The sequence below is a fragment of the Desmodus rotundus genome, chromosome 1 (assembly GCF_022682495.2).
Source record: "Desmodus rotundus isolate HL8 chromosome 1, HLdesRot8A.1, whole genome shotgun sequence".
In the NCBI taxonomy this organism is placed as follows: domain Eukaryota; kingdom Metazoa; phylum Chordata; class Mammalia; order Chiroptera; family Phyllostomidae; genus Desmodus; species Desmodus rotundus.
In genome coordinates this window covers 151837614-151865575 of record NC_071387.1, presented here as the reverse complement: position 1 = coordinate 151865575, position 27962 = coordinate 151837614, and the positions used below count along the sequence as shown (strand labels likewise).

The following is a 27962-nucleotide window of genomic DNA, read 5'->3' as shown; positions in this document are numbered from 1 at the left end:
TAGAGCCCCTCGGGGACTCGGGAGCTGCGTGGGCGCCCCTGTCGGGCAGTGCAGGCCGCCGGCACCGAGGCTTTCTCTCAGAGCGCGCAGTCGGGCCCGTGAATGTGGCCGCAGTAAGGGAAGGTTTAGAGGCTGACCTCATGGCACCTCAGGCACGGAATGAGCCTTTGGACAACCAGAAATAGTCCTTTGTGGCTCCCTCTGACCTACAGGCTGCCCAACAGGGCTCCCCCTCGCAATGCTGAGGGGCAGCTCCAACAGCGGCCGGGCTGCCTCGCTCCGCGCTCGGTGACTCCTCAGGCCTGGCAGCCACTGGGCAGAAGGTGATGTGGAGCAGATGGGGGTCTCTGCCTAGGTGGCTGCCCCGGGCCCCCCGAGCAGTGAACCCGTCTGGGAGCCAAGCGCCAGGGGGAGCCGTGGGAGCCGGGGCGTGAGGCCGCGAGGCCGCAGGCAGGTGGCCAGTACCCCCCCCCCGCCCACCCCCCCCAGGTGCGCAGCCCCGCCTGGGCCTGCAGGGCCCTCTCAGTCCAGGGGCGTCGGGCAAGGAGGGCTGGGCGCCCTGGGCGAGGCAGAGGCCCGGCGGAAATGCACCCGAACAGGCGGGGAGCAGCCCACACAAGGTGACTTCCCTGTCGAAATTACCCGTGGCATATGAAAGTCAAACGTTCCCTTTTCCAACCCGAGCTCTTGCTGGGCCACCAGAACTTTGAAGTCGGTTTAAACTACGTTAGCCACAGCTTTACTTAAAACATCAAAAAGGCTATCTCAGGACGTGCTCTCTTCTGAGAATCTCAAGGGAGCGAGGCTGCGCCTCATCCGCTGCCCCGGACAAGAACTGGCGCAAGGGAGTTCAACCGTGCCTGTGCGCAGACACACACACCCGACCCGCGGCCACGCCCGGGAGAAGCGCAGCGACGGGGATGGGCCCCGGGGGTGGGCAACGCGGACAAACTTGGGTTTCCCGGACTCGGCCCCTCGCGTTGGTTCGGGCAATCCGTGCCTGGCAGCCCTAAAGGGTCTCGGTCGGTCGGCTCCTGGAGGCCCCACTGCCCAGCTTTGCGCTCAGGAACACTGGGGATCCACCTGAGCTTTTCTGCTTGGAGCAGGCAGAAAGTTTATTTTTAAAAAATTCGTTTTGTTCTTTTTCCACCTCCCGTAAGCTTCTTAAGATATAAGACTGTTCTTAAGATATAAGACAGTCCTTGTATCTCTTACAGTGGCAGAATCACCTCCCGTGAGCTTCTGGATCCCTCAGAACAAATCTCCTGAATGGCTCTGCAAGTGAGAAACCCTGAAGGAGCGTGGGGTGGATACGCAGGGAGACGCAAGTGGCAACTAATAAAACTCTTGTTAGAGGGCCTGCTCAGGATCCGTGGCGTCACTAGGCCTTTAACTTGGAAAGCCAAAGAGTTGTATTCCTAAATGAGTTAAAGACCCATTTACCTCTGTCGTGTTCTATTCATCAAGCCACAAGTTGAGAGTTCCTAACATGAAACTATTTGTTTGCTTACACAACCAGCTGGGCGCAATTTCACGTCTGAGATATCTATCTGAAAGCGCCTCTCATTTATTATCTCTCCCTGTCAGCGAATCCATTTTCCAGCTCCCCCTTCCCCCTTTGGAGTTTGTTTGTTTGTTTGTTTGTTTGTTTTCGGTGGGACTGTTTGCCTGGGAGGACCTAGGTCTGGAATGCTCCCTAGGGACCAACCGCTCCCAGCGCGGTTTCCGCTGTTCCCAGAGTGAAAGGACCAGGGTGCAGCAAAGACTCACTCGCTGCAGCTCGCACCGTTGACCCCTGCCAGTCGGCAGGCCGGTGTGGGGGGCCGGGCAGTCTGCGGGCCTGGCCGGACACAGCTGCCTTTCTCTCTGGATGTCCTCCCTGCTAGCTCTCCCAGAGTAAGCTTCAACCACCTGTGCGAGGAGGGGATGGGAAGGAGGCCCGGAGGGGGGCCCAGGAGCCTCTCTGTGAGATGGGGGCCCGAGATACGGATTTGAGAGATGCTTTCACAAAAACCTCACCTACTCCCATGGGGCCAATTTCTTCTCTCCCAGGCCGGAGCGCGAGTGAGTAACCAAGATGTAAATAGTTTTGTGATGGGTTGGGGGAGGGGGTAGTGGGTTTATTGTGTGTGCTGAGGGGAGAAGACTGCACGTGGTTTCAATTTTAAAGCACAAAGAAATAACATGCAATGGAAAAAAAAGAGGTTTATGAATGTAATTGAGAGGAAAGAAAACAATTAACACGGTGCAAGGTTGCACACTCGATTCTCCACCCCTCGCCTTCTCTTCTACCCCAATTTTGAGAAATTCGGATCATGTGAATAGAGTAGGCAGTTGGATCTGGCTGATAAGGGAACCTCTGATGGTCAGATCACAGTGATGGGTGGATAATGGTGTCTATCCATCTCCTAGTTGGCTAAGGCCTCCTCCAACAAAGCTGAAAGCAAGGGATCAAATCCCCAAGTCCAGCATATAAAATATCCCCAGTTGTAAAGATGGAAAGGAGAAGGGGTGTTTGTAAGGGAGGGAAGAGAGAGAAAGAGAGAGAGAAAGAGATAGAGAGGGATTTCTTTAAGGCAGACCAGGCTGGTCTCTGCAGGCTATCCTATTGTGTTGATTTACGAAGACATTTGCTGTATATAACGTTTAGGGCTGATAATATCATTGCACGGCCAGATAAATAAAGCGTTGGCCCAGTGGTGGGGTCAGCGATCGATCTCTGGGCTCAGAGGAAAAAGGAAAGAGACAGGGTCGAGCACAAGGCTCTGTCTGCGTGCTTGTCAGTCGGCATGCAGGAGCCCGAGTGTGTGTGAACGTCAGGGTATGCAAGAGAGAACCAAGTCTTCAGCTGGCCAAGAGCCTCATTAGCATTCCTAACCCATGGACCTGCGCTGACAACTAACAGAGATATCCCGCTCACCACCAGGCCTCCTCTCCTTTTGTCTTCCAATCTGGAGTAGAAAAAGATTTCTTGGTGGAAGCTGAAGCCTGAACTTCCATGTGGTTGCTGGAAATTCAGGCTATTTAAAAAAAAAAAAAAAAAAAAAATGTTCCAGGATCTTGCCTGATCTTATACTCTGCTTTAAAAAACTTCCCTCCTAAAGAAGGAACTTTTTTTTTTTTTGCTTTTCTCTCTCAAAGTGTAACATGCTGTTGAAACTCCAAACTTAATGAGAGAGAAAATATCCTCTGAAAATATTTTGCCATTTCTTCTTGTTGACATTGCAGAGAGGTGGGTGTTTATATGTTTGGCTCACATACACATGTAAAGCTGGTTCTTAGTTAAAGACTTCTAGAACATAGCAACCAGGGATTGTTTGAGCTTTTTGCTTCTCTTCTTTCTTCTGCTTGTTTTCTTTTTTTTTTTTTTGCTATGATAAAGTTCATATTATTTTGTATAATAAATGTCCTGCTTATTACTTTATCACTCTCCCTTGTTTAAATAAAGTACATCACTCAAAGTTAAATAGGAGCTAATTTTGTATTAACTATCAGAAGCAAATTTAGAGGCTTCCACTATTTTAAGAAACATTTTTAAATTATACTCATTTATGAAGTTTTAATCACCTTATACCTATTTTGGGGAAAGTTTCTTTTAACCATATCACACAGGGACAAATATGTATCCACTTTGCTCTCCTAGATCTGTGCCTTGAACTCCATCTAAGGAGGCAGATAGTTTTACATCAGAGTGTACAAATTATCCCATGTTGACAGATGTTTGTCACTTAGTAACTTCTTTCCAAGTTTTCCCCCCTCCCCTATGCCCTCTTTCTAGCTTGCTTTGTTGTTTTAAAATATGCATGTCTCTCACTGGAATGCCAGTCACGAGTGCAAACTTTGTGTCCAACCTCCCACATGAAATGATCCTTTTAGAGGAAACTCGATATGTCTCAATCTGCACTTCACTCAAAGCCTCTGGGTACCAGCCACTCACTCACTGGTCCTGGCTCCAAAATAACTCAGCAGAAAACGAGTTTCCAACTAAAAATCCCCTCGAATGTCTCCCAGGGAAGAAATATAGCTCCTATAATTAAAGGAGGCAACGGCCAGAGGGGGAATGCAGCCGGCAGCCAAAAAAAAAAAGTAAGAGTTTTATTTATTTGCTGATTGAACTTGGGTTGTCATAACCAGCAGGTTTATCCACCCTGGAAGTGCTGGAGGTTTGAACTGTGTGTGCACAGAGAGAGACGTGGGGAGGAAAGGAAGGGGAAGAGAGCATGACATGGGATAGGAAGAATGAAAGAGACAAGGACAACATTGTGAGAGGGAAAATGAACTCTGTGGACAGTGTGTAATGTAGGAAATTTCCTAGCACCAGATTTGAGCAAAAACTTGTAGCTGAGAAATATGGGGAGGGGGGACTCAGAGGAGATGAGGGGGTAATTATAGTTAACTCTTAAACGTGGGGTGTCATCAGGAAAAGGAGGACTGTTTTTCCCTGGAAAAGTAATGTGACAGCAGGAAAATTATTAGCTATTCTGCGTGTGGCGGTTTTGGTATGTGGGGGATGGAATTAAAGGAGAGAAACTGGAGAGAAGGGAAGAAGTTCCAGGACTTAAAGCACAAGTGTCACGGAGCCAGAAGCTTCCACTCTCCTTGGCAAAAGTTGCCTCGGAGGTGTGGATGTGAAATCTTCTCTAGAACACATGAGTTTTGCCTCTTATTTTAATAAGTCTTATCTATTTGAGCTGATTCTGGCATTAGACCCACTGATAGGATGATTGGACTCACAGGATGAAGAACACCTCCCAATCTCTTCAGACCACCCCCCAAAAGCTTCAAATCAGAAGGAGTGCTCAGGCTGGGCAGCTCATTTCTATTAAAAAGGCAAAACTTTAGCACTGATGAAAAACAGATGAATTTTTCCTCCCTCTCTCTGAAACAGTTACTCTCTTTTACTGATGTGAAGTGACGTCAGCAATGCCTATCCTATCCCCTTGGAGAGAAGGGAGAGAGGAGGAGGGGATGGAAGGAAGGAGCTGGGAGAAAGGGCTACAGAAAAAGAGAAAGAGCTAGCAGGGAGAAGAGGGAGAAGGGAGGGGTCCAGAGGAGAGAATGAGAATGAATATCCTACACTTTTGGGCCAAAATTCCACAAAGACTGGGCAAAACAATGCTTTAGAAGCTGATGATTGATAGGACACCTTTCTCTACCCTCACCCGATCTACATATTCTAACATATGGAAAGCTTACAGGCCCTGTGCACTTATAGAAGCCGATAATGCATTAGCTCTCAGCAATATTTACAGCACCACTTTTAATACACACCAGATGGTTCGCGACTGTGCCGCCTCAGCCAGCTCACTCCTCGATTTTACTCAGCGGCACTTTGTTGCAATTACGCTCCATGCTGAGACCAATTTTATTGGTGACCTATTTTTCATATTTGCAGCATTTTATGTTAAAAACCTCCTCTCTGGCCTTTTTGTAAAGGGCAGTGCTCAGGAAGGGAGAGCTTAGGAGGACGGAGTGGCTGTCTAGGTGGATATTAATATTTATCATGATGTTACCTACCTCGGGCTTAAGTGAGTAAACCGGATAGACATAAGTCGTCCGGTCATTATGTTTGTTCACTCACCCCCGGTTTGTCAGACTCCTACGGGCTGTCTACACGGCGCGCTTGTCTCAGAGTCAATACATCGGACCATAAATATTGTATTCCATTAATTATCACGCCACTGGCTTATCCCAGGCGCCGGCGTCCTCGAGCGATGCAGGGCAAATGAGGACGCTTCCTGAGCATATTTCTAGGCTGGGAACCCCGCTGAAATTTTCTTTCGGTGCGTGGGAATTCCTAGAGCCCGAGCGACTGGCTCACCCCAGACTGGGCCTGTGGCTGGCTGGCCAGGAAAGGGGGTGCGGCGGGAGCAGGCCGCCGCCAGGAGCGCTCAGTACCTGTTATCTTGCCACGCAGAAGGCCACAGGGAGAATCCCATTTGGCACGCCAGGGAAGGCTTTCAACTTTATCTCCAGCCATGTAAATATTCCCGAGTGCTCGAATGAGGGACTTTGTTTTGCACAGAACAATATAAATATCCTATTTGCTGCGACACAGGTGTGCTCTTCCTACCCAAACTCTTTTTTCCCCCTCCTTTGTAGTAACTCTTTATACCCCTTTCCCCTGGTTAAAAAAAAAAAATCACAGATGTTTACTTTATTGATATAACCTAAACCATGGTTAGGCTGAGAATAATATGCCTCAACTAACAGTCATTTAGCAAATAATAGAGGCGTTCTGGATGCTTTCCAATGTTACACATGTACTTGGTCATAAAATGATACGTGAAAAAATTAACATCTGCTTTCCTAAAATAAAGTGTGCCAAGTAGCTTTTTATGAATGCTTTCCTCATTTTAAAAAGAAATATGGAGAGATAAACCAGCGCCCAGATGTATAGCATATTTATAATGGTTTTAGAGTTTAAAGGTAGCTATTCATTGCACAAGCCATTTAAAAACTGACGGTTTAAAAGCTACTTAACCCCAGACATCTTCGATTCCTGAAGAGTCTTCCAAATTTTATTATTTAAAGAGGAATTTACTGTAATTTGATTGCATATGAAGGCAGAACTATGTGCTAGTCGGGGCACAGCAGCCTGAGCTCAACAGAAATTCCAACTTGCCTTTTATTTACCTAATTTCTCAGCAAGGTTCCCAGGCCCTTAAGAAGACAGAGCTGGAAAGTTGAGTTGGGCTCTTTTTTGTTGTTGTTTAATTCCACTATTAGGAAATGAGGCCTACCTTTGAATTATTTCATTAGGATTTGGCCTTTTGGGGGAAGGGGTGGGAACCATAATCATTAGTGGCTTTTTATTATTTCTACAATAAATGGCTAGATTCTTTGTTGAATAAGCTGCTTGAATGTTTTGCAGATGTTCCACTTAGACCAAATCTGACCCCCTATTTCCTCCCAAATAAGTCGCTTAAACTCTCCCACCAGTGCATTTACTGGACAGCATGCTCCCCACCCCCTCCCCCCAATCTGGTAAGTTTATAAGTGTAGAACATATTCTTATGAAATTTCCACCTAGCTGCACACACACACACATGCATTCACACACACACACTCCCATACTCCCACCCACTGAGCCTCTGAGCGTGGCAGAGGGTAAGGGAAGAGGGAAAAAAAAAAAAAGACAAGAAACTGGTGAGGCGGAATGGCAAGGAGGAGGGAAGTCAGCGCAGTGGTTACACCCCTGTGCGGAGGCGCGCCCTCCCTGGGCCCCTTGCCCCGCTTTGTGCCTTTGGTTGAAACAAGGGGGGTGGCCCCGATCCGTTTCCCCCAAAGTGATGGGAATCTTGATTTGTTAAGTGCTTGGGGCGTCTGCCTAAGGTGTTCGGGCCATCGTGGGGAGCCGAGGCCAAGCTGGGTAGCCCCACAACCATATGGGGAGCATCCCTTCCACCGCACCGCCCAGCCACTGCGACCGCGCGTGGGGACCGCCGGGCTTAACAAAGGGCTCCGTGGGGTGCGCGCACGTGATGGGCTCCAGCGCCGTGTCGCAGGCCGGCCGCTGGGAGAGGCCTCCAGCCACGGTGCCGCGTGGCTTCTTGACAGAAATGGCAAGGCCAGCCTCGGGCTGCTGCGCCGGCCGCGCTCTGCCCTGCCGGGAGGAGGACTTGTCTGGCTGCGCGTTGGAGAAGCCGCACCTCTCATCTCTCCGGCTCTTACTTGAAAAGCACTTGGAAGAAACTGTGTGTGCGGGGAGGGCCGCGGGGTGGGCAGGGGCCAGGCTGCTAGGCTGAGGGGGGCCGGCTGGTGGGTGGATGGGAGGTGGTGGAAGAAACAGCTCCTTTCTGAGTGACAGGACTCCTTTTCAAAGGGCAAACAGGAGAGGGGGAAAAAAGATTCTAATATGAATAGGAGAATTTTCAAGGTTTCGAAGAGTTACTCCCCCTCCCCCCTTTTAAGACAGACCCTTTCTCCCCCCCCCCCCTTTTTTTTTTGTAGAAAGTGCCTGTGCAAACGTGCCTTGATGTGTTTCAGGATAAAGAATGACCTATTAACTTTAAAAAAATCTTTTTGGGTTGATAAAAATTATTGAAACATTTTAACACGATTCTGTGGACTCACCATAGTACTTAAGGCAGCAGAGTAATCGCGACGGTATATTTGTGAGGCAAACAAAGGGAATATCTCACAAAGTTCTCCCTTAGCCCAGTCACAACCTGTCACATCTTTCCTTCTTACTAGAAAAGAGACAGGGTCCTTGTTTGAACACCTCTAAGGTGATTATTAGATGCCTCTGTGAGAAATCAGATTGGGAGAGGAAAGCTCATCACACACACAGATTTTTTAAAAGCCTGCCTGTATTTGTAATTTAACCTTAGAAACACAAATTATCTCCATTCTCAACCCTAGCTTTTTTCTTTAATTGTTGGAGGACTATGCCTTCTAGAGGAGAAACCCTTTCTTTAAAATAGATTTAAACCCACAGTACAAGTTGTTTGTTGTTGTTACCGTGATTATGATGGTTATTATGTCATCCCCTCCTTTTTGCACTTGATCTGATGAGAGAACTTTTTTAAAGAGTGTGAAATGAAGGACACAAAGACAGTATATTAATGAAAAGAAGAAAGTGGCCCTTTTAATGAGAACTAAAGAAAACTCAAATGTAGATGAAGTGTACCGTAAAAGCTGCTTCAAAGTCCATCTTAATTCCCTTGGGCTCAGCCATCGCGAACATGTGATAATTGGGAGTTCTGCACGGAGGTAAGGCAGCCACAGGGTGGGGAGGCATGCAGATTGCCTCCCTGCTCTGTAATTCCAAATACAGTTTAACCAAGAACTTGGAGATCTTACAGAACCCAGATTTGGCTACTTTACTTTCAAGTGCTACCTTACCTTTAAAGTTTTTTTGTTTTTTTTTTTTCCCTTCAGTAACTGTGCTCACCAAGGGACTTCATCCTCTGCCCCACTCTACTCCCAGCTGGTCAGTGCATGCTGGGCGATATTCTAGGTTTTGACTATTTTGTGATCAACCCTGTTTGATTTTCTATTTATTTTCAGACCTAAGCCTTTCTGGATCACAAAAGTCCCCACAAGCAACACAGCAATAAATCCGAACAAAAATAAGACAGATTTCCTCATCGATGTGTAATAAAGTTAAAGGACATTGTTTTGTCAGACAAGCGCTAAGTAGAAAATAAATCTCAGAGTCTGGGGAAACAAAACGGAGCGCTGCTGGCATGTGTGTAAATTTACTTTTAAAAGCAATAAATCAATGTTAAATTAAACAGCTGGGTACCCTGTCTAGGAGAAGGTTCCATGTTTAAGAAGAACTTGATGGGAGAAATGTGCTATTTAACAAGACACCAAAAAAAAAAGTTAAATTTTTATTGTTATCCGAGGCAAGACTGGCCTGGGAAGTTCTCTGAACTTCAGAGAGGAAGGGGGAAAGAAGAGGCAGCGTGAATTGTATCTACTTCCCATCCTCAGATCTTTACATATATTTTCAGGCATAAGGAGACAAGGAGATTTCATAGAAATGTTTTAGATGTTTTGTAAATTGTTGACTAAACTCTGACATCTCTCTGTATTGGCTTAAGTTTGTTAGGTGGGTTGTGATTTTTTGTAGGATTTTTTTCTGTAAATACTATAATCTGTGGAGATATTTTAATAAGTGCTTTGAGCTTTTTCAATGTGGCTGTTTTTGCACAGCAAATAGCGTAGTAGGAAAATAAAGGGATCTGTTATTTCATATTTGCTATGCCTGTTTTAATTGAGAAGCAAAGCTGAGATTATAATAGCATTGAAAACTCAACTGTAATGGTTTAATATTAATTTTCAAAGGTTTGTTTGTTTGGTTGTTTTTTTTTAAACAAAATACTTCACTAGGAACAATTGCATGTGTGGGTGGGGGCAGGGGACAGAACAATAGAAAACCCAAGCTCTGGCTCTGTAGTCTAAGAACAATGTGAATCAATGAGTTATTCCAAAAGCAATATTCAATATCAGGAAATTACAAGTAGTTTAAAGCTAGTATGTATGTACACCGGATTCCTCCCACCCCAATCCTAAAATGAAATTCCAGAAAGAATTCACAGAAGTTCTTTAGAAAGCACACATATTATTGAGATGGACCCTCTTAGTTTTTTTGAATTTAAATAGACTAGTTTAAAAGAAGAACATGGGGTTTTTGCCTATACAGAAATCAGAAGATTATTCTTTACTTTCTTCATATCACAATCCCAGAAGCATTGCCTTGTTAACCCAGTTCCTTAGGATATTCATGTAATTAGTTAACATCATTCAAACTTAAAAAATAAAAAGGGCTGTTTTACCCCCTCTCCCCCCGCAAAGTTACAAACTAACAGGAGTATTTGGCAGCATTCTAGCTACCTTTGATTTTCTTCAGCCAAAGGAAATATCAAAGATCTGGTTGTCTGGAGAAGAATAAAGTTATACTATTCATATTTAGAAGGCAGCATTCAGTTTCCATGGCCATCCATGGCTTGTTAAGTAACTCTGGGTCTTATGCCACTCAGAGATAGCTCGAATTGCCTGTCAGGAGATGATTGGGCAGCCTTGTAAACTCAGAATGACTTCTCAAACCCTGCTAGGTCTTCCCAGCGATGTGCTTTCCTCTGCGCTGAAGCCCTGGGAGTCATGTCAGCCCAAGGTGAGCCTTTCAGGTGCTGCCCTTTGTCCCCATCTGGAGAGAAAGGTGCAGAATTAGACACTGGACTGGTTTGGGGGTTGGGGGTGCTGGGAACAGAAAGGCCGCCTGCTCTAATTAAAGACAATAAGCAGCCCTGTGAGGAGCTATCCTCTAGCCTTAGCTTGAGGCAGAAAGGGTCTGTTTCACCTCAGTAGTTAAGTTTTTATGAGCTGGCTGGTGGGGTGAGAAGCAGCAGGTAGAGCTGGGCTCAGGTGAGACTGGGCTGGTGGTTAAGTCACAGCAGGTGCAGCTTGCAGTGCAGCTTGCAGTCCCGCTTTGCCTCCCAATTCCCTGGTCTCCTGTGTTCTGTGCTTGACTCCACGCACTTTGATTCTAACTTTGCTTGCTAGATGGCGCTCGGTGTCTCAGGACCTACCATTTCAGAATTAAAGCTGCTTTTTAGTACAGTTGTTCTCAACTAGTTGTGAGCATTTGATTAGCACTGTGCTAGTAATATTATTATTGCCCTTGTTTTTGTCATCTTTGTCCACTTTTTGATGAAGGTAGAATCCAAGTAGGAGCTGCCCACCTTAATCCGTATAATAAAATTTAGTGAATAGTAAATCCGTATAGTAAAATTCAGTGAAATTGCACCTGAATTTGGAGCACATTTATGGCTCAATTACTCGTCCTGATACATTTTAAAGCACTTTAGTAACTTTTCCTCCAGTAATCTGACTGAGGTTTTCAGGAAGAAGATAAATCAGCAGGTCCAGATGGTTATTTACAATCCTTGAGGTTGACCACCAGAGTCCACCTCCGGCTCCCACCACTGCCGCCCCTTCCTATTTCAGGATGGATTTCGCTGATTGTAGGGAATTTATTACTTTCATTTATTATTATGGTACAGAATTAATTGATTCTAAAATTATTATAATTTGTTTAAAGCCCAAACACTAAAATTTATGTCCACAAAGAGATGCATTTTAATATTAGTAATACAAGCCACCACAAAGCTTGTTTCACATGAAGGATGATTTGTGGATTCTGATGTATATTTACTTTAATCACTAGGTTATTCTTCTCAGATATTCAAAAGACTTTTTTTTTGTACTCCTTTGTGTTGAAGCACAATGAGGCAGAAAATCAGTAGTTCTAAGTTTCTGATGAAAAAAAAATTAAGATAAGCAAAAAGGACCTGTGTATTGTTTTGTCCAATGAAAATGTCACTTTTACAGCACCCACCCCTCTCCTACCACTGTGTGTCCCTTAAGGAGAGGTTGCAGGTGAGGAAGGCAAATGAAAGAAAAAAAGAAAAGAAAGGAAAATCTCTATATAGAGATTTTACAAACACTTTAACAAAAGGGAGTTTAACTTGTTACTTGCTTTTAGGATTTAGAGAACCAATTTGTATAGATATGTTCCACCTTTGGGAAAATCAATAACACTCAGAGCTGAGTGGTTTGGAAACCTTTTGTCAAAACTTGACTGCTTTGGTGAGGAACCCCACAAAGTCTCTCTCTAGGTGTTAGGCTGAAACTAGCAGGCGCTGAAAACCTAAAGCGGAAAATTTACAACTTGATCAGCCTCAGCCACACACCAAAAAACCTGCTACTGGTGCAAACATATGTTCCAGATTAAGTTAAGCAAATGGCTCTCGTTTTCTCAGGGTTGAAAGTTGATCATGAAAATTCAAATTTGAGTGAGTTGTGCTTCCAGTGGATCAGCGGATCCTCAATGGTTTATAAATCCCTCCCAGCCCTTAACTCAAGAGATTTCACATATTTTATTACCTTCTTGAGAGCCTAGTTTAGAAGCTCCTGCAAATTTAATCCAAGCAAGTATTACTTTTTGGGAACACATATAGTTTTAAAAGTGGCTAAGTTAAAAACTAGGTGTGTTCTTCCCTCTACTGTTAAACTGGTAGATAGCTAATGTGTAACTCAGTTGTTCTAATGCTTTGTCTATTTCCTCACATATGTACTAACTTTAAAAAGCAGAAATTAAATGGTCGAATTTATTTTAAAGTTCCTTTAAAGTTTGGTTTGCTAGAGAAATAGGAGATTTTTTTTTTTTTTTTTTACAGCATGAGATAAAATAAAGGAATGTCCCCAAAGCCTCTAATTATATCGGGGAAAGACTGAAATCATAGTTTTCTTTAATGGGGTAACTGTCCTTTGTAACCTCCCTGTGGTCATCTAGCTACTTCCCAACTCAATTATTTGAAGAAAAGTCTGGCTACTAAGATGTCTTATTAGAAAGTTTAGAATTAACTCCTGAGTCTGCAAGATAGCTAGCCCCCTGGGTAGGTTGCAAAGGATGGAGCAAGGCATCAGGACACCTTTGGTCCCTTTCTACATAATTGCACAGTCTGGAGTCCTTCCTTCTCTTACCTCCCTGTATCATCCTGTGGATTTTAACCAATATTGTCATGTTGAAATTTGGTAGTTATTGTTTACATATTTCCCTTTCCCAAGGGGTCTGGGCAAGTGTTTAAGAGTTTATTGATTTCCAAGAAACCAAATAGAAGTCTGTCCTTTTATAACCTATGAAATACACACTTCCAAAAAACTAAATAGGCAGTGTATATTTGTCATTGACAACCAAGAAAGAGACAAGGAAATTTATTTTAAATGACTTTGAAGGGGGAAATGGATAGAACCACTGCAATCTTCTAGAAAACTAAAGTTGGAATGAAAGAAAAAGCTTGATAAAAGGGGGGAAATTGCTGTCTATGCAACAAAATGGTTTAAAGTTTCACTGAACACATGCAGGAGGTGAGCAAACATTGGTGGAGACGCTCTTTTGGGGGGTAGAGGACCTAATCAGTATCACTCAATGTTTTCATTTTTAAAAAATGAACTTCTTTTACTTCTTTTCTGCATATTTTTCTCTGGCAAGGTGGCCCTGAAATACCCACCAAAGTCTGGGAGGTTCTGATTTACTTAGAATAGCCCAGAAAATTCATTCGGTAATTATGTCAAGAATACACTTTCTCTTTAGTAAGAAATTCCTGATTATTTAAATAGAGATCTTAGCTACTCCGTCCCCCAGGTCGTAAGGAAAATCCTCAAATCAGAGATTCCCCCAAACTCAGATTGAGGGACAAATGTTAGGCACCCAGAAGTTCAGTAAGTTCTATCTATTGCACCCTGAATAGCCATGATTCCCCTGCACAAAGAAAACTCCACCTCCTTCCGTGCACCTGATTCCCACCCCTCCTTTTTTTGCTCCTGAAGCTCTAGAAGGTGAGAATGAAATATATCATTTATCCAAAGATGGAAGCTCAGTTCATGGACCAAGTTCCTGAAAATTTTACCAGCAAAAGATGTGCAAACATTAGGGAGATATTTCAGTTGAGGGTGCGGATCCTGGGAGGTGAACCCCAGTCAAGAATATATGAATTTCCAAGTCACTATTATTCAACAGGTCCCCTTTGCCAAACTGCCTTAACGTGAGTTCCCCCCCAGTTTTCGTAGGAGGGTAGTGCCGCTAGTTTAAATAGCTCTCGCCATGGCCGAGTTTCTCTAGTAGCACAGGCTTCGCTTCCTATTTGGGCTAAAAAACTGCTGTGACCACAAGAATGACCAAACTATTAGGAAAAATTATCTTTGGGGAAAAAGTCAGCAGTGACTTTGCACATTAAAAAGGGGGAAAAAACTTTGTGTAAGCAGCACTGTATGAAAAAGATTAAATTGTTAACCTGTGAAGTATTTGTTAAAATAGCTGTATAATATGTCTTAATATATATAATACAGTATTTTGAAGCTAAATTGCTAAACTAAGGAAACACGAAAATATTTCATTGTAATATTATGCGAAATCAAGAATAATTTTATCCTGAAATTGTTATAGCCCACATTACTATACAAAAGCAATTTTGAAATCGGTTTATTAAGGCTATTTTATAGGAAAGAAACCCCTTAATTTATGATACTAGGGTTCTCTCTCTTTTTTCACTTTCCTGGCGCTTTCTTGTAAAGTTCGGGTTAAGCTGGTTTGAAACTATTTTTGTACAATTGATATTGAGGGAAAATTTGTTTCTGGCCATCTCACCTGCTCTAAACGTAATATTTTCGTCTTCAAAGTCAGTTCCAGAGAATAGATGACTAGAATAGGGTTCCAGTGAGAGGGAACAGATTTCATTCAAAGCCCAAAAGCGAGGTGAGTTTCAATAAAGTAAGGTGTAATTTGAAAGCTTTAAAAACTAGTCTTGTCTTAGGAATGGTGACTTAAGTGTTTCCAGGGAGACCATGAAGTGAAGAAGATACCACACGGCAGTGATCTTCCTTTACTGTACTTTGCTTAGCGCAACGGTTAAAAAGAAAGCCAAACAGGGAGACGCGTCGAAATTTGGAGGCTAGAGCAGGGGTCTGCAAGGAGGAGAAGAGGTGGTGGTGGGTACCGAGCCAGACGGCCCCCTCTTTAGTGCTGTCAGATAAGTTGCTGCCAGGCTTTTTAGCGGCAGCCGCCGGCTCCCGCTGCACAGCTCCCTCCCTCGGGGCGGTAATTAGCCCGTACCTGGGCGCACAGCCCCGTCCGACAGCTCTGGCCTCGAGCAACACGGGGGAACCAAGGGTGGGGTGGGTCTGCACGTCCATCTCCTGGAACACAGGTCTCCCGTGGCTGAGATCATCAGCCCAGGGAGAACGTGCTCATAACACAGACCTCTTACACCGGAGCCAGTTAGAGATTTCGCCAGCTACGGAGTGGTGTGAAAAGTTGGCCAAAGAAAGTTGTGGCGGTAAGACGTCTACCACAAAAATGACGGAGAGTGGCGCTACTTTCATCATAAAAGTAGATGCATATTCGGGGAGCAGGCAAATGGCGTGTCAACTCTGGAGCACTGTTAACACCGGGCTTGCAGCGAGCAAGACACCACCCACAAAGTGCACACTTAAAAAACCCATTGTCGCTTTGGGTCCAGATCCTAAGATTTCAACAGCGAGTTTCCTATGGTGAGGCAGTGGTGGGAGAGAGCAATCAGGGGACGGCCAGACTTCGGGGTTCTAGCCGAGGGCAGAGGGAAGGGGGCGCGCTGAGCGCTGTCCATGGTGCTGGGAAGAACGCGGCTTCATTTCACTGTAACCAGAGATCAGGTGTAGAGGGGAGAAGAGAAACCAACAACTCCTGCGGTTGAGAGTTGTTTTTCTCCCCGCGAATGTGGAAAATATGCTTGTGGATGTACGGTTTAAGCTCTACTCTTGGAGGGTTCTACTCTATTTCTCAGCCTGTACTCCTTAGGCAGACAACAGCATTAACTTGTCATTTATAGGATGGTTTCTTCCTTAAAGTGTTCCGTTTTTTTCAAAGTAACGGAACCATGAATTCTTGATGTAAAAGAAAAGAGGATGACAGAAAGAGGGTGACGTGAGCCCTTAACCGTATCCAAAGGCACTTAGCTATTTCCAGATCTGGTAGGATATAAAAGCATAGCATGACTTAGCAGCATGAATTTATTAAGAAAGTATTAAAACTGCATAGATTCCATTTTATTTAACTAATTCTCCAAACTCCATACTGGTCTAATGCTGCAATTATATTTTTTCCAGCAAGAATTAAAGGAGCGATTTACCTATTGTGTGTGTGTGTGTGTAAATTTGAAATGGCTAAGACTTAACTGTAAGTTCTAAAATGGTTCTCTAACAACTGCAATCTATAAAAAATATTTTGATTTCTTAAAAGACAGGTGACCAGAAACAAAGCAGGATATGGACAGAAATTATTTCAAAATTTGGATAAAGAACTAAATAGAAACATAGCTCACCTAGTAGATGAATCACTTTAAAAATATTTTTACACACGTGTAAAACACATGCTTTTACAAAAGGATGTGTATATTACACATATATTATCATGTGACAAGATTTCAGGTAGAATATCATGTTTGGTTAAACCAGAAATGTGAAAAACAGAAAAAAAGTTATCTTAATTGTGTTAATCATGAAAATTTTAGCCTCAGTAACTTGCATCTATGTGACAATGAAGAAGGGAAAGGACAAGAATTCAAACAGCTGACACAATGATCAGCAGCAACTGACAGAGCCTCATATGATATTTGATATCAAGCACTAGATCAATATTTGTGAGATCAATGCAATTTTAATAAATTTCTTTCAAAACAGTATGAAAGCCAAATTGTGACACTCTGTGCTAGGGTTATTTATAGAGCTGGTTATTCCAGGGGATAATATCAAGTAATTTGCTGAGGCAAAGCAAAAGCAAAAAAGGAATTTAACAAAATGCACAACCTCCCCACTCAAAATCCAAAACCACCATAACAAACCATTACTATTTCTTGAGTTGATAAATCCTGATTATCTAAGTACCCAGGGAAGGTATAGCCATTTATTGGGAAAAACATTTATTTATTATTAAAAATAAACCTTTGGAAAAATTATTTGGAGGTACATGAAAATGAACTGGATCAGAGAAACCTTTTTCAGATACAATGTGTTTAGGTGACACTTGAGCCAAAGGAAATGAAAATGATAAAAAGAGAAAACCCAGGCCTTTCAGATATAGGGTCAATCCCCTTCATGTGTGGAATTCAGTGGGAAATAACAGATTTTTCTGTGTCCCAGACAGAGTAGAAAACTGAAAGCTTATTTGAAACTTCCAGCCAGGTTCTCACAAAGGTCAAATACAGAAAAGTCATTAGGTATACATATTGTCTATTACTTTTAAGAGTCTATACCTTAAAAAACAAAAGGCAAATTCACCTCACTCAGAGGCACATAGGTCCTCAATCTATAAACCTGTAAACCCTAGGAGGGTTTTACTGTTTATTTTGTCTTTATCGCTCAGTCAGACAGTATTAGCAGTAATTCATTTGCTTACTACCCATTTTGTTTGATAAAAATGCTAACCTTGTACTTATCTGTTTTTACAGATTCAATTTTGAGAAATTTTCACCATTTTCACCAAGAAGAATCCAAGATCTTCAGTCCAAACAGCAATTTCTGGGGAGGCAGACGATGGGGGTAGCCCAAGAGGGAGTATAACTAGGCAAACATTTCAGTAAGAAGCTGAGATGTGGTGACAGTGGATAGTGTTCCTGAGAAGCAGATGTTTAAGTTTTTGGACTAAAAGAGGAAAAAAAAGTCTTTCATTTGTGATTCAACTTACATTAAAAACTTGAGAGAATTGATTTCTTTTTCATTTGAAATATTTTAGGAAATTTGATACCTGACCTAAAGAATCTTACCCTTCTTCAAGATAGAGAATGAAGTATTTCAAAACTATGCAATTCTTCAACTTTTCCCCTCAAAGTTTTTTTCTAACATTTTTCTTGATGACAGTATGTCTGATAAAGAAACTGTTAGTATACTATTATAAACAGATAATTTCAAATAAAAGGCATTATGTGCCTTTAAATGAAACTCATACCTAAGTCCATGTGCAGTAGAATTAAATCATGCACCTAGCATATTCCTCAACAGCCTAAGTAAAGTCATACTTTCCAGGATTTTAGTAACTTCATAATGAACAGTCACTCTCTGCATGTGTCTTGATGCTCCATTGTATTTCAAGTCTGGCAGATTGCCTACAAACTAAAGACACCAACAGTTTAAATCAGTTTCTTTGAATGAAATAAAGCCACTTTACACACAAATACACATTAGATACAAAGAGAGTTTACTGATATAAATGAACTTGAGGCATTAAAAATATTTTTTTCAATGCCTTGCAGAATTTGAACATGAAAAATTTACTTAAAATAAGTTTACAAACAACCCTGGTGACCAATGTTGAGTACCTATGTTACAGGCACTGAAAAGTCATGCATATATTGTATATGTTGTCTATTTCTGGTGAAATGGGCATATGTACCTCATGGATGAATATGTATGTGTGTGTGTGGTACACACACATATACATATTTTTCTATATGGCCTTTAAAAAAACCCCTGAGTTATTTCAAAGAAAGAAATGAATTTTATATTTAATGGTAGTTAACTCAGACTTAATTTTGGCTCACCATAATTTGACCAATAATTTTCTTCCTCATAGCATGAAGGACAGGCAGTACTTAAAATTTATAAATTTAGTGTTCTAAAAATGCTGGTCCTTTTAAGACACTTTGAAGTAATGCTAGTGAGTCTAAGATCCAGATCTACATGTTAATCTCTAGTTTTGCCTTCAAACAGAATTCAGTTACAAAGAACTTGGAAAGATTTTGAATCTATTCAGGAGAGGAAAACTCTTTAATTTTCTGAGGAGTAAAAACTCCCCAAGAAACTTCATATAGCTTCTTAGATTTTGCTTAGCATACGTGATAAAACATTGATTGTTGCAGTTTGGTGACCCATGAAATTTGGGGGTTAGTTTTCTCTTCAGACCAGAGCATATAATTATGCAAATAAAGAGCTGTCACTGATCTAGTGAAACACTCACAAACGCATGCACTCTGAAATTGGGCAGAAGAGTGAAAATGGTTGGTGATGTGATGGTGCCATGGTTTGTTTTCCTGCCAAGTTTCAATCCAAGTTCATTATTCAAACTGTAAACTTTAAAAAGAGACATATTCTTAGGGTGTTGGTTGTCTTTTCATTTCAGATTCTTTGTATTGGTACTGCAGGCTGGCTACAAAGTACAGTTCAACATTATTTTACCTATGACAGTCTCCCATATTACTGGATGTAATAGCCAAGGGAGAAGAAAGCTGAATGATCTGGAAAGATGCAGGGTCTCTCCAGATTTCTTCCTAGAAACATGTTTCATGTCTGTTTCAAATAGGACTCAACTCCAACGATATAAAAATATAGTGAAAGATTTTTGACAAATCTCAAGGTGAAGGAATGGGAAAAGTGGCTTGGAAGTCCTCATGGGTTAAGTCAAATTTCCATTTTCATGCTTTTTACATTCAAAGGGAAAATACTGCTCACTGCATGATATCCACTTAATGGTCAAACTTTGAGAACAATTTTCTCCTACCTAGCAATTAAAGCCCACTATATAATATTTGGTGACTTTAACCTTTATGGTTCATTTACAATTACCACTCCTCTAAAACCTTTGTGCTAAGAATTAACAAGAGTTCTTCAATCTAACCATGCTCTTTGGCATCGAGGTCTCCCAGTTCCAGTTACCATAGCACAGACCGGTGCATAATTTCAGATGTCATGGAGAGTCCCACTGATGAAATCTGAGGAGGCTCATGTCAGACCACTGACTGCTAAAGACATCACTACATGAAAGATCAGTGGTGTGAAACTTTAAAAACATGGATCCAAATGAATCAATTAAATCAACATTCATCCCTCCTAAGTGTGAGGTTTAAAACTATCATTGTTGCTTTTTTTTTTTTTAACCCTACATAGATTTGGAGATAAACGCTGGAATGCTTTGATGGCTACTTCTATTCTTGAATCTCCGTTGATCGACTTTGTGCTATTTCTCTCTTTTCAACATCTTCCACTTGGTGTACATTCTTTACTCTTAGTACAGTGCATGACAGTTGCAATGCTTTAAATCTAAAACCGTCTAACAAAGCTGACGCTTTAGGTAGGGTAGCTTTAAGCTCTGTGAAGTGTTGATTAAAAACCCTTTCCCAGACTCAAACTGATCTTTTTGGAGATTAATAGAATATTAGATAAAAGGAAGACCAACAATTCAAGAGACTCCCACTCGGTCACTCTATACAAGGAAGGAAGGAAGGAAAGTATTCAATTTTTGAAAGGGAGTACCTCCTGGAGTCTTTTATTTTATATTATTACAGCCCCTAATAAGTAATCATAAAATAACCACCACTATTGTCCCCTCCCTTTTTGTGGCCACCCATATTTCAAAGATGAGAATGTCTCACATTTATTTAAAGACATTTTTCTTTCTCTATAGAGGCACAGGGAAAGTTTTGGAGAAATTTTTAGACTTTCTGTAACAGTCATCTTTCTTAATGAATCAGGGTTACAGACACCAAAATGAATGTTAGTTTAGTTACAAACTATGATTATGACATGAGACACACATGTATTTGGGTTGAAACTCCAGATAATCCAGAGAAACATAAAAAAAAAATCTAACTTATTAGCACTGGTAATATAGTTAACATATTTTGTCACACTCTCGGAGGAGTTACAAGTTTTAAAGAAGGAAAAGCTATAAAATAATTGTAAACAAGATATTTTCAGATTAGACTTCATAATACATCAGGGACTTATATAGGGATTTGGGAACAATTTAATCTCAGCAGACTCCATTTGGAAAACAGTTGTTTACTGTATACCACAGAATATTTTATAAAACGATAGTTTAACAATGGATTCAAATTTTTCTTGTAGCCAAGGAGATATTTTATATATTAAGAACAAATGTATTAAAAAGTGGTAGCTTTGTGAAAGGTCCAAGCAAAACAGTGACTCAGCTAGAGTTAGGGTATTGCTTTACAGCAACAAGAATAATAATAATAAGCAGCTAGAGGTTTAAAATATTGATGAAAGATATCCTATCTTTTTAAGTTCCTGCTTTTATTAACATCTATACATGAGTAAATAAACTTCTGAATAAGAATAACACACTGCTGCTTGTTGGGAAAATTGTTTTTATTTGAAAATGATAAACAGAAATATATAATATATAGGAAACTCCTGTGCTTTACTTTTACATTTTTTGGTATAAACAATAATGTAATCCAGGTTGAAGCACAAGGCAGAAACTTGAGAACAATTATTACAAGTAGATTCTCTTGCTCTCCCCCACCCCCTCAAATACCCATAAAAACTTTTAATGGCTGCATGGTTAGGTACCTTTAAATGCTCCGATGATTTAGTATCTTAGATTTAGCAACAATTCTTTGCTCCCATTCCACTTGCTGGAGCATATAATAGAAAAGAAAACCCACATCCTAACTTTAGACCTCTAGTCTTCTAAAAACTTGTCTAAAGAAACCAAATTAGGGAGAAGGTCAGAGCAAGAATATGAACACTTGAAGCTTCTAAGCAGGCGGGCTTCCACCAACTGATCGCTGTTACTCCAGGAAAATTGAGGTGAAGGACAGTATTACATTTATATCAATAGACCCATAATCAACAGGTTAAAAAAATTCCTACATTACAAGGAATCTGATCAGTTATCAGCTGGAGGTCTGGGATGGTTTGCCTAGTTCTCTTCGGGTGGCTACAGCTCAGATCCACAAGTAGAAATTACATTTACACAACTTAAGTTTGCAAATAGCCCTACGGATAGTTAAATAAGGCCTAACGACCCAGTAGTTTTAAAGTATTAAAGGCAATTTAACAGTGATTTATTCTAGTTAAAAGTAAAGGTTTTCTTTACTTTTTTTTTTTAATTTAAAAAGAGCAGTGAGAAAATCTAAGAGAAGGAATAGGAATGATTTGATTTATAAGCTGAGCATATTTCCTTTGCTCTAATTCGGCTGCAGAAGCGTCACAAATTTAGCATTGCACAAGTACTGATTTTTTTTGTTAAAAGCAACAAAATTAGTTTCCTGTGAACATTTTCATGTACTGCAAACCCCACACAGTTTATAACACTTTGAAAAATATATTCAATCTACATCAATTCTCAAATCCTCTCAGGGGAAGTTACCATTAGCTTATACAGTTTACCATTACTTCTGAAATAGAAAAGATTGCAGACCAAGGGGCTTGACAGTGTTGGAGTTACACATCTTAAAGCTATCCAGAAGCTGAACAGTATGATGTTTTGAGTTTTCCTCCTATGTTGTTTCTGCTAAAATAACATAGAAAGATATGCATAACCATTCAAAAAGATCACTTTAATTTGCTATTAAAACTATAAGAACTAATGTACTTGTATACAAACAAAGATATTATCAGTGTTAAAACTTGCTGAAATCTGTTCATAATATAAAAACATTTTATCCATGAGGTGGTTATTTTGTAATTTTTTTCTGAGGAGTCAGACAGTTCTAAGTCATTTTGGGTACATTTTATCATGTCCTCAAATAAGGCAGGATTATTGTTGCATATACTTGAAAAAAAGGTTGAATATTAAATTCAGATCCTTATCTATTAGAAACGGAATACAGTGGGTAATTAAATTCTTCAAGGAATTAAAAATTATAATGTTAAGATTTAATATTTGAATGTAAAAGTCAGCAAAATCTTAACTTAGTTTATCTCTTATATTTCACAGTGTTGGCCAGATCTTAGCTAGATTAAAATACTTAATAGTTGAAACTGTAGGGCAAAACCCTACAGAGGAAGCGGACTCTGAACAATTGTTATTGGACTGAGGAGAAATCTTTCACATCAGTTCTTTCCCTTTCTGTTGGAGCGGCAAACTAAAAGAATTATTTTAGCCCCACTTAGCCTTTCAGAAGGAAGAGGCTCAAGGGTAGGCAGGTTCACTTTCCTGATCACGATTAAAAATCCTGTCGTTAAAAGGACCTAACTCCATGAAAGATCAGAATAGATCATTCTAGTTAGGGTTAACAACAAAAACAAACTTTCTCCACATTAGGATTTAAAAAGCAAAACTTAAGTACGTATGCTACCTAAATTACAATGCCACTCAATATACATTATATATTTTAAAAGTAAAGTCAATTCTAATGATAAAATTAGAAATTCCATTTAAAAGGGGCTTTCACACATATACTTAAAAGATTTGTTCATCATTATGTTTTGTTTTAAATAATATCTTGTGAAACTGGAAACTTATGTAATAAAATGTCACATTCAACTAGCAAGGATTTTTAGCGGTAATGTGCATTAGGTACTTCATAGCTTTTTTTAATGCAAAGTTTTCCTTCTGGTCTGCAAATGAAAACAGATCGTTAGGGAGAGAACAATTTGCGCTCCCAAACTACATAGTACATCACAGCATTCAGGTTCTGAATTTAAATTTGGCTTTTGTGGGTGTGTATGGGGCACTTCCTTAAAAAAAAATAAGAGAGGCATAAGACCCTCTCAGTGAACAACTGAAAAGGGTAGTTTGAAGTCTACACTAAAAGTTTGCTTCAGTTTGGAGAGAAGAGGGGAAACAAGGGACGCGATTAAGGGGGGCTGCGGCCGGGGTAGGGGCGAGCGGCGACGCGGCAGCGGGCGGTAGGACCGCGCAGACACCGCGCGCCCGCAGCGCCCGCGCGGCTCCGTCTGGGCAATTAGAGGCGCGCAGGCCGCGCGGGGCAGGGCGCTGTCAGCCTTAATCTGCGGGCTGACGGGCAGCGCGAAGCCCGGGCGCGGCCCGCAGGAAGCACGACCAGTGAACCCATATTGCTTTGACAGTTGCACTCATCTAGAAATAATGCAAAACGCTATTTAGATGTATATATCGCGACCCTGTGCTCTGGGAAGAAAACAATCTAATGAGGGGCTGGGAGTGCGCTCGCCGACGCGAGCCCGAGGTGCGGGGTGGGTGCACGCCCCGGCGTGGGTCCCGGCGCCCCCTCCCCCGCCTCGCTCGCTCTCCTCTCACAGCTCCTCGTGCTTGATGCGGTGCGAGCGCCGCGTCAGAGCCGGCTTAAGGGCATTAGTCTTGGCTTCGGAGGCTTCCGCAAAGAACTTGAAAATAGACGGGAAGCTCTTCCAGGAAGTGAGCTCGTGGCGGTCGGTGCCTGCAAAAAACACAGATTCGGTTACGGGGGCCTCGTTCCGGAGCGGCACCGGGAGGGTGGGGGGTGGCGACCGCAAGGCCGAGCCGAGGCGCCCGCCCTCGGTGCTCCGCCTCGGGAGCCCGCGCCCGCCCCGAAGCCCCCTCGGGCGCCCGGCGCCGCCGAACCGCACCTTTACCTGCCTTTCCACTCGGCCCCGGGGCTCGGAGGAGAGCTGACGTCCGCCAAACGCGACGATCCCGAGACCTCCACCGCCAGCGCCGCAGCCCCATCGGGTCCCCAGCGCGAGGACTCGGCGGGGACAGCCCCGCGGGTCGCCCCGGAGCGGCCGCGCGCCCCCGGGGCCTCAGCCCCGCCGGGCCAATCGAGGCCCGAGGCAGGAAGGGCCACTCCCATCCCCGCCTCGAAACCACCCACCTCCCCAGGCGCCGCGCGCGCGCGCGCAGGGCCGCCTCCCCCGCGCGCCGAGCCCGGCGTCCGCACCCACGCCAGCGCGGCGGCGTTCCTGCGCTTTCCCGGGCAGAAAAGCACAGCGGACTTTTCTAGCCTCTCCAGACCGCGTGCTGTTTGTTAGAATTGCCTCAGCGAGGCCACTGAGACCAAATTGTCCGGGATGCTTAATAAAGGACCAGATACGAAAGCGTCCAAGCAGGCTACTTAAAAAAAAAAAATAAATAAAAGCAAAAAACAACAAACAAAAAAACCAAACAGATTTTAGGGAGCAGTTTTCCAAAAGCTAAGAAAAAAATGTTTCCAAGCAGTGACTATTAAAAGAGCGTCTAGACGTCCTATTTTGTCAGGAGAAATTCAACTTACAAAACGCAGGCCTAGTTGTTAATTTACGGGGTTATTTTATTTTACCACAACTTCTCTGTGGTTTCACTTTAATACTAACATACAGTATCTTCCAAATCCAATCCACCTTCATTTTAACAGGCAAAAAATAACATTGATGTATACATAACAGATGAGGGCATTACTCTGTTTTTGATTCCTTGAGATAGTTTATATCATTTAACCAGTAGATTCACAACTAAACAATTTTTAAATTAAAAAATAAATTACTAAGACTCTTCCATAGAAATAATGAGTAACTTTAAGACAGTTGAAATCTCTTCCTAGATCACTCAATTATGCAGAAAGATACTGCCTGGAAGTCTCCAGATTCAGGGCCTCTGTCTGATACTTTAACATTGTTAATGATAATTCTTTAGTCTGTAATAGTAGGTCATTGCTATGGTTACTCTACAATGGTGCAACACTTTGCTTTCCCCTTCAGCTATTCGCCGAGACCTGGTAACCACATTTGTTGCCTAGCAACAGTTTTGTGACAGTATCACAATTTCGGAGTTACAACAATAAGGATGCTATGGCTGCGGTGGACCAGAGAGAGCAGAAAGGTACAGTCTGTGCAAGTGACTGAGCTGTGGGAGCTGGCCCTACCGAAGAAGCCCTCTCTTTACAGGTGCCCTCACAAGGATGCTCTCTATCTTCTCCTCTGCAGAATGGCTTTACAAACCACCGTCTGAAACTAAGATCCAGTATTGAAATCATATCCTTGAGAAATATCTGCCAACACTACTGCACTCAGACTTAAAAATGAGGTCATTTCTCTATTTGCTTACTCATTTTAGGCAAAATTCAATGCTACTCAATGGGGGAGAGAAAGAGATGAGTGTAGTTTATCCTGGCAAATCCTAAAGTGACTCACTGGATTTTGACTAGTCTTAATATAATTCTTGGGGAAAGAAATTACACATATGCCTGTCTGCATCAATAGGTGTGTAAATTTCAAGTTTTTAAAAATATATGTAACATCCAGATATTTATTATTCTAATTTTGAATTTGGAGGCATTTATATTCTCTAAATGCAAGTGAGCAGTTCTACACATGTTCAGACATAAACTTTAATATTTTGTGGGTATAGGTAGAAGGGAGCCCAGTTTCTGGGTAGGTTTATAAAATGCCTGTCCCTATTTCTGTAGTGCTTGCAACTCTAGTTTCATTTCAACAATAACTACTAATTGCATTTATAATGATAAAATATTTTTTCAATATTTAAAAATAAGATTTTATTTATTTATTTTTAGAGAGAGGGGAATGAAAGGAGAAAGATGGAATGAAACACAATGTGTGGGTGTTTCTCATGCCCCCTGACTTGGGGACCTGGCCCGCAACCCAGGCATGTGCCCTGACTGGGAATCGAACCAGTGACCCCTTGGTTCACAGGCCCGCGCTCAATCCATTGAGCCACACCAGTAGGGGCTGTAATGATAAAATATTTTTAAATCAATTGTATTTCTTCTTTCTGAAAGACTATTCTCAGATGCATATTACCTGGCAATTCCCAAACACAGTAAGAAAAAAAAGGTGTTAATTGTCTCTTCCTTCTCATTTCCCATGCTTCCAGGCTCATTTGGCATTTCCTCCATAGTGATCACACTTAACACTTAGTAGTGTTACCAAGACTATGATCAATTTGTAAGCTTTCTCAGGGAACTCTTCTCATAATTCCTCCCACCCCCTGAAAACCAATTCAATCTATGAATCTAGAGGGACCCAAGGAGTCAACGGTCTGAAGCATTTTTAACTCCTTTATTTTTTTTTTCTTTCCTGGTGACAGTCTTTCTGAAGGATGAACAAATTTCCCTAGTGATAAAATCACTACAAAGGCTTTTTAGTTTTAGCTTATGATTACTTTCTGCTTGATTAGTCCTTGGCTGAAAACACCAAAATCCCTGAGATACCTAAGTATCTGCACTGGCTGTCAACATTTACCCTTGTAATTTAAGAGTATAAATAATGAGAATGTGTGCTTTGTCAGAGGAAGGAAAATTGCTAGGAATAAAGGTTATAAGCAAGGTGTGTTAGAAACTGAATTACAGAGAATGGGATGGAGGAGGGAAAATTCTCCTTAAACTAAGGAGTGCTAACATGAATATTTTAGAGAAAAATGGCTTTCTATTTTATATATTTTAAAGTAGATTTTTAATAAATTTAAAATAGCATTTGGAAGGTAGGTAATTGCATGTCCATCTGTGGCTGAATATACATATTTCAAGAACGTGTTTGGAGACTGTTTTAAAAAATTTAGGACCAAAGTTCAATTAAAGTATTTAAAATTAATACGAATACCTACCCACAGCAATGCTTAGAGACTGAAAACTTTCAAGAGAAGCTTTCTAGTATTAAAAATATACAACACTTTAGGGGAAATTATTCTATCAGGATAAAAATACTAGGGCATTATATTATTCATAAAATGACATAAAAGGGAAAAAATTTAGGCCAATCAAAAAAGCAGCCATTTATCAATAAGCTGCAATGATGTGTAGGTGACAGGGAAACTATTCCATTTGGCATTAACCGTGCTATTTGAAGGAGACAGACATGGTTTGATAGGGCCTGGTCCTCCCTCTACCACAACTCTACCCTGATCTGCAGCTCCTTTTTTTAGGGATTATGAACCTCTTTCCACTTTTCAAACCACCATTTTACTAACATAGAAAGGTTCCCACAATGTAGGATTTTGCATATTAAATACCTGCCATGTTCTCAGGGAATGATTTTTGTATCCTTTTGGATTGAAAGCCTTGTTCTTAATGGATAAGTTACCTCTGGGGCACATTCAGTTTCCTAATCCATAAAATCAAATCAGTATTAAAATAAAATGTACAGGATCTTAGTTCTTTGTTACAAAAATGTGTCTTTGCTCAGTTTCAATCAGTGGTTCTTAATGGGCATGGTAGTGGCCTCTAGGGCATTTTGGAAATTTGCAGGGATATTTTTGATGGTCAAGATGATTGGAAGGAGTTATT

General features: G+C 41.7%; 1 protein-coding gene and 1 long non-coding RNA gene across 3 annotated transcripts in view; one reads left to right on the top strand and one right to left on the bottom strand.

Annotated features, from left to right (window-relative positions):
- The first annotated feature begins 1615 nt into the window (after positions 1–1615).
- LOC123480097 (uncharacterized) lies at positions 1616–17753 on the top strand. Its single transcript, XR_006655962.2, has 2 exons — positions 1616–2064; positions 17496–17753. It is a non-coding gene; the product is annotated as an uncharacterized lncRNA (long non-coding RNA).
- Positions 17754–21129: 3376 nt separating this feature from the next.
- Positions 21130–27962, bottom strand: part of ARB2A (ARB2 cotranscriptional regulator A) — a 404957-nt gene continuing 398124 nt past the window's right edge. For both annotated transcript variants that reach the window (XM_024563510.4, XM_024563505.3), the window contains one exon: positions 21130–24146. In XM_024563510.4, coding sequence (XP_024419278.1) covers positions 24004–24146 — 143 coding nt within the window. In that variant the 3' untranslated portion in view covers positions 21130–24003. The remainder of the gene's footprint in view (positions 24147–27962) is intronic.